The 7273-nt window shown below is 58.8% G+C and overlaps 1 protein-coding gene across 1 annotated transcript; it reads left to right on the forward strand.

Moving 5' to 3' along the window:
• Positions 1-210: 210 nt before the first annotated feature.
• Positions 211-6741, forward strand: TCF15 (transcription factor 15). Its single transcript, XM_086701892.1, has 2 exons — positions 211-805; positions 5794-6741. The coding sequence occupies exons 1-2, from the start codon at positions 287-289 to the stop codon at positions 5866-5868; spliced, it is 594 nt and encodes a 197-aa protein (XP_086558018.1). The 5' UTR covers positions 211-286; the 3' UTR covers positions 5869-6741.
• The last annotated feature ends 532 nt before the right edge of the window (positions 6742-7273 follow it).

Consider the following 7273-nt stretch of genomic DNA (forward strand, 5'->3'; position numbering starts at 1 on the left):
CCGCTCGCCGGAGGGGACTGAAGCCTTCAGGGCGGGTCACTTAGCTCGCGGGCTGCTTTCAACCTGGGGAACCGGAGGCGCGGGCGCTTCGCCATTGGCCGGGGCGCGGCGGGCGCCTCCCCATTGGCCAGGGCGGCGGCCTCCGCCCCCGCCGGGGCGGCCTCGTGATTGGCCCCTCCCCGGCTATAAGGCGGGGGCCGGCGGGGCCGTGGGAGCGCGCGGCAGCGCACGGCGGGGCGCGGCAGACGCTGGGACGCGGCGCACGGAGGGACGCGGCCGGGCGCCCATGGCGTTCGCGCTGCTGCGCCCCGTCGGCGCGCACGTGCTGTACCCGGACGTGCGGCTGCTGAGCGAGGACGAGGAGAACCGCAGCGAGAGCGACGCGTCCGACCAGTCTTTCGGCTGCTGCGAGGGCCTGGAGGCGGCGCGGCGCGGCCCGGGCCCCGGGGGCGGGCGGCGGGCGGGCGGCGGCGCGGGCCCCGTGGTGGTGGTGCGACAGCGGCAGGCGGCCAACGCGCGGGAGCGGGACCGCACGCAGAGCGTGAACACGGCCTTCACGGCGCTGCGCACGCTCATCCCCACCGAGCCGGTGGACCGCAAGCTGTCCAAGATCGAGACGCTGCGCCTGGCGTCCAGCTACATCGCGCACCTGGCCAACGTGCTGCTGCTGGGGGACGCGGCCGACGACGGGCAGCCGTGCTTCCGGGCGGCCGGCAGTGCAAAGAGCGCGGTCCCCGCTGCCCCCGACGGCGGCCGCCAGCCGCGCTCCATCTGCACCTTCTGCCTCAGCAACCAGCGCAAAGGGGTGAGTGCGCGGAGCCCCAGGACTGTGGCCGCGGGGCAGGGGTTGGCGGGGGGACGGGGCCTCCTAGGGAGCAGAAGAGGAGCAGGGACCCCAGTTGAAGAGAGGGGGAAGCGACAGGAAATTCGTCGGGGGGCTGGGGGGGGGTGCTGCGTTCCAAGCCCAGGGTTTGGTGTGGATGGAACAGAACCGCTCGCTCAAAGTCCCCCAGACACAAGTGGTGCAGGAAAGCCCAGAGCTCGGGCATTTCTTTGAGAGCGGACATTGCTCGTTGAGAGACACCCCTTTCCCTGAAGGTGTGCTGGGGAAAGAGCGTGAGGAAATGGTCACAAAGGCCATCATTTATTGGGCTCTTCCTGTGTGCGAGGTGCGTTCCTCGTCCCCTTTCACCTTCCCAAGAACTCAGCCAGGCAGGTAGTTATTCTGGCCATTTTATCCCTGATGAAGATCCGAGGCTGGGGGGGTGTGATCCCATGCCCACAGTTACTCACCTGGGAAACCGGGATGCAGGCTCGGTTGCTCGATGCGTGCCTGTTGCCCCGAACTACCCTTCCCAGTAAAGTAGTGGTCCCGCATCCTAAGACTTGACCCGAGGGCAGGAGACTGAGAAGCAAAAGGGACGCATACCCCCAGCTAAAACTCTGAGGCAGCCAGCGATGAGCAGGAGTGAAGACGGGGGGTCTCCTGAGGGCACCCCAGCCCCAAACGGGATGGAGTGCGGGGCAGAGTCATTGTTGAGTCCGCTAGACAGAGGTGGAGTTAGGATCTCGTGGTGCGTCCCCCGCGCGCTGACAAGGATGAGAGCCAGCCTGGGAGCGGGCGAGGGGGGCTGGGTAGCGGCACAGGTTGCCTGGGGGCTCTCCTGGTTGAAAGCTGGTTCTCCTCCTGCCTGGGCCCCAAGGAGCCCGATTCATCCCTCATCTTTCCCTCTGGGTCCTGGAGACTGGGAGAGCACCTGAGGGGCCCACAGCCTTTTGGAAAGTGAAAGGCCACGAGGGATTGGAGCCAGGCCTCTGAGACCCCCATTCTTTGGTTCTTAACAGCTGCTCTCGGTCCCCCGCTTCACTCTGTTCTGGGGAAGCCTCTGGGTCCTGGCCTCAGACCACCCTCCTCTGACTCATCAGACTCCCAGTCTGGCCGCTCACCCCCGTGGCTGCTTCAAATTCCCTGAGTCAGTTTTCTTAGGCTCTGGTTTGTCCCCTGCCGCTCCCAGCCGTGGGCCCTGGTCAGCGTTCCAGGCTGGGAGGGGAAGCCAGGTGGGCCTCAGGCCTCCAGATGTGAAGGGCTGGCTGGGCCCACGGTGATGCGCTTCGCCTGTTCATTCAGTTCATCCAACCTTATCTACCCAACAGTCGCCTTTTGGTGGCCCTGAGAACATTCCCAGAGAAGCAGGTCGTGGGTCCCCACCCATCACAGTCAGGATCTCCCAGTGCAGGGGCAGGGCCAGACCAAGGGCATGGAGACAGGGACGCTGCACTCTCCTGGTGGGGAGGCGGAGCACCAAGGGACTGTCAGAGCCCAGAAGGTGCCCCCAGCCAGGGGCTGAACTCCTGACAGATGCTTGGGAACGGAGACAAGGCTGGTGAGGGGGTAAGGAAAGGTGTTCTAGGGACAGGGCACTTCGAGAGTTGGCATCAGGATGCGTGACGTAGAGAAGGAAAGGGGCAGAGCACAGAGGGGAGGCAGCCTTGTTGGGCACTGATTTCCTGTGCTAAGCACTCTTCACACATTACGGTTAAAGCCCCTCAGTGGCAGTGGGAGAGGGAGGGCCTCTGGTTATCCCCACCTGCCTACCAATGCTGTCACTGGTTCGGAGACGCCATCCGTGATGAGGTGAGGGTTCGGATTCAGGCCTGCCTGATTGGGAAGTGGGAAAGGTTAGTCGGGGTGGGGGACTGTAAGGGCAGGCCTCAGGGGAGAGGGTGTGCCCACCATGTGCCCCAACACCAACAGCAGGTGGGGGAGTTCTTTCTGCTGGTTTCCACCTATCCCATGGATCCCAGGGACGCTGCCCGGGTCTGCCTGTTTCCCTGCAATCTGTCTACAGGACCAAGAACCTAGCCAAATTTGGCTGCAGAAGCCAGGCTCATCCCTATAGGCTCCTCTGGGATTAGGCGAGAGGGGCGATCCTGGCCAGCTCTGGCCCCTCGAAGGCTCCACTGAAAGAAAGCTGGCTGTCTTGTGGGGCCACTGCAGGGGCTCCCTTCTGAGCTTTGGGGGCCAGACAGCTCCAAGACCCAGAGTCTGCCACTCTACTCTGAGCCCCTCCCTCCCACATGGCTGAGGTAGGGGTCACCGTGGACCACCCTGTTCTCTGGAGCATCTTTCTGTTTAAGGAGGGGTTTGGTGTGGCCCTCTGTGATGGAAATAGCAAGTAGGAGATGGGAGTGGGGTTCTTGTCTCTCCCATTTCCCCTTCTGTCACCTGGGGGTGGAGCTGGATAGTATCATCTTGGAAGGCGCTCCCCAGTTGGCATAAGCAGCTCGGGGTGGGGGGGCTGACGTGGCCCGGCGGGTGGTGGGGGCAGGGGGTACCGTTACCAGGTGATGCGGATAATGATACTTGTGAACATCTATTTAAAAAAAATTTTTTTTAATGTTTATTTTTTGAGAGAGAGAGAGAGAGAGAGAGAGAGAGAGAGAGAGCGTGAGCAGGGGAGGGGCAGAAAGAGAGGGAGACACAGAATCCCAAGCAGGCTCCGGGCTCTGAGCTGTCAGCACAGAGCCCGACGCAGGACTTGAACTTGTGAACCGCGAGATCACGATCTGAGCGGGAGTCAAGCGCTTACCGGGCTGAGCCAGCCAGGCGCCCCACTTGTGAACACCTATTAAACACTTGGGGTGTGCGTGATGCTGTGCTAAGGGCTTCACCTATAAATACGTATAATCAGTCCTCACAGCACCTCCACATTTCATGTGGGGAAACAGGCTCAGTGAGGTGAAGGCACCTACCTGAGGTCTGACAGGTAGTTCGAGGCAGAGCGGGGGTTGAAGCTCAGATCTGTTTCACTCCAGCCCAGCTCCTAACCACCGTGCTTCCCAGAGCCCTGGGCGCTGAGTTCCTAGGGGACAGAGAAGCTGGGGCCTAGTCAGGGCCCTTCTAAGTGCTTTTGGCACTTTGCAAGTCTCCTTCACAGCTGCATTTGCATGACGCTGCATCCTGGGGCGGCAGTAGAATCACTGTGTCCCCACGTCACAGACAAGACACTGAAGTTCAGGGAGAGGAAGGGTCCCAGCGTTATCATGAGACCAGGGTCTCCTTATGCCTGCCAGACTTGGGGTAGAGGAGTCCCGCCCCCTTCCCCCCCCCCAAAAAAAACCCCTCTGCCCGTCCCGAGGAAATAGAGTGAAAGAGTGAGAGGCCAGTGTTTTTACCCCCCAGCATGCTACACCCTCTTCCTCCCCACTCCTGTCCCCCTTTCTCAGCCACTCCTGCCAGATTTGTGTGAGAAGCCTAAGCCCCAGGCTCTGCTGGGACGGTGGCCTCAGCCCTCAAAATAGCCCTGCCTGTGAATGAACATGTTGTCCCTGGGCCCGGAGAGCCTCGAGGGAGGCTGGGCTCACATCTGGATGGATCTGCCCCAACCTGGGCCCAGGGGCGGAGGGGACAGGGGGCAGAGCTCCCAGATGGTCGGCTGTTTCTCCAGATGGCTGACAAAGATGCCTGTCCTGCCATCTCCTCGCCAGGCTTGGTGGGGTGAGCGTTTGCAGTGGGATTTCAGATACCAACGTGTCCTGGAAGCAGAACTGACTGTCGGACAACATGGGTTTCTAGCCCAGCTTTTTTACCAACTGGCTGGGTGCCTCTGGGCCAGGCATTCCACGGCGGGAGCCTCAACAGAGGGGTTGCTCTAATGCCCATGACCTCACTGACTTAGAGTGAGGATGAAACCCACGTGTCAGACCTCACAATACCGGGTAGGGACAACCCCTGCAGGGTGAGGGACAGGTGGCTTCGGGGGCTGCCATCATTTGCCCATCTTCCAGCGGGCACCACTGATTCAAGCAGCATTCGTCGGTGCCTGCTCCACACCAGGCTCAGGGCTACAGAGCGAAGGACTTTTCCCTACCACCCCCTGAGCCCCCAGCCTGATGGGGAACAAAAAGAGACCCCGCCGTCCCCTTCTGAGTTTTATCCTGGTAGAATGTCCCCCAGAAGTGCCGGGTAGTGGCAGGAAGAGAAGCCCTCCCAGGGAGACAGGACCAGAGAGCACGTTCCTGGTGGAGAGAACACCTTAGGGAGGCCAGAAATCCACAGTCTACTTCTGAAGGTTGATGAGTAAGTGGACGATGGGGCAGTGGGGAGGATCCACTGCGGGGTTTGTTTGTAAATGTAAAATATTATGATTTAAAGTGTATTGGATTAAAAAAGAAGAGGAAGAAACAACAAATTACATGGGGAAGAAATGAAAAAGGTAAAATGTGGGGCGCCTGGGTGGCTCAGTCAGTTGGGTGTCCGACTTTGGCTCAGGTCATGATCTCACAGTCCGTGAGTTCGAGCCCCGCGTCAGGCTCTGTGCTGACAGCTCGGAGCCTGGAGCCTGCTTTGGATTCTGTGTCTCCCTCTCTCTCTGACCCTCCTCTGCTCATGCTCTGTCTCTGTCTCAAAAATAAATGAAAACATTAAAAAAAAAAAAAAAAGGTAAAACGTTACATAGCATTAAAAAAAGAAAAAAAGCCTCCCTCCCATCCATCTTGCCTCTTGCCTCCTCCTCACGAAATTCCTCTCCTCTGAGGAAACCCATTAGCAATTTCCCTTATGCCCTTCTCTCCAGAAATCTCAGCACACAGGAACATCCACTCGGTTCTTGCCTTTGTCCTTGAATGATGTTATCTCTCCAATATTCCCTATCAGTCCTGAAGACTCTCTTCTGCCTTCTGCTGTGGAGTTTATTGTGCGGCTGTGATTTATTTACGAGGTCCCCTAGTGCTGGACACAGAGGTTAGTTCCAGCGTTCATGGTGACCTGATCGAACTTCTTTCCTCCTGCAGGGTGGCCGTCGTGACCTGGGGGGCAGCTGCTTGAAGGTGAGGGGGGTAGCCCCCCTCCGAGTGCCACGGAGATGAGCCTAGACCCCTATGGCAGCTATTCCACGCAGGACCCCGGAGAAGGAGGCCAGAGGGCAGCCGCTGGTTGAACAGGGGAGAAGACCCCAGGAGCCCAACCCAAACCTCTTTCGTGTTGGGACCTGAGGACCATGGTCTGGGCCCATGACCCTGTGGTCAGGCTCCCTGGGACAGCTCCACCACACCCCAGAGAGCCATGAGGACCCATGCAGCCAGTCCCAGCCCTAGCTGGTCAGAGACAAGGCAGAACTTTTGGAAAAACAAAGACTGTTGGTGACAGAGGATGTGTGCATATCTGTGAATGAGTGTGTGTGTGTGTGTGTGTGTGTGTGTGTGTGCGCGCGCGCGCGCGTGTGTGAGAGAGAGAGAATTGGTGGGTTTAAAATAAAAAAGTATTTTTAAATAAAAGATATTCCCATCTGAAGAATGGGGGAGGGGGACTCCCAGCAGAGGTCGGAGGTGGCCTCTCTCCTAGACCCTTGACAGAGGCCCAGATGCCGCAGGTGCTCCCCTGTGCCCTGGAGGGTGTGGGGCCGGGGGACGTCAGGAGGACCCCTCTCCGGAAGTCAGAATGACTAAACTTTCCCCACAGTCTTCGTGAACAGTCACTAGCTGTCTGATGTGGTTGGCAAGAAATGTTAAATGTATTTATTTTTGAATAAGGGATGTATTTATTCACATGGTTCACAAGTCAAAAGGTACAAGAGGAAACATGGTAAAGTTCCCCTCCCTCGTGTCCCCCAGCCACTAGTTCTCCCGCTGCGGGCAGCCTTGGCCACCAGATTTTGTGATGTCCCATTCCCTATGATTAACCAAGCAAATGCAGAAAAAATATATATGTATGTATATACTTTCTTCCACTCTTTACCCAAACAGTAGCATGTCGTCCTTGCTTTCAGCTCCTTTGACAGTGATCTACGTTGGCTGTCATCCCAAGTCAGCACACAAAGGTAAAGGGTAGCCTCCTTCCTTTAGTAGCTACTTAACTCCACTCGAATGTGCTAGACTGTAACCCGTCCCTTCTCCGTGTCTTCACAGACAGGGAGCGTGTGCTAAGGGGGATATCCTTACCCCTGTTTTAGCTGAGATGATTTGGGGGGCCAGTGACACCCAAAGGCATGTGGCAGGATGGTGATGTGAGGTCCGTCCACCCCTAAAGCCTTCCCCTGGCCCGGAGATGCCCCACTGGAGGGCCAGCCCCCAGGTCCCGGTTGTGCCCCAGCGGGCTCCGCGTGGTGAAGGCTGCCCCATTTCGCGGATTCAGCCAAGATGGTGATGGAGGCAGCGGGTCAGTAGAACCAGGTGCGCTTGGCTCTTGGGCTGGGACTGTCCCTGTGAGGCCAGGATCAGAGAGGCTCAGGAGGCTGGAGGGAGGGAAAGGCAGAGAGAGAGAGGGGGGCCAGGT

The sequence above is a fragment of the Puma concolor genome, chromosome A3 (genome assembly GCF_028749965.1).
Source record: "Puma concolor isolate L17-30 chromosome A3, mPumCon1.1.hap2, whole genome shotgun sequence".
NCBI classification, from domain to species: domain Eukaryota; kingdom Metazoa; phylum Chordata; class Mammalia; order Carnivora; family Felidae; genus Puma; species Puma concolor.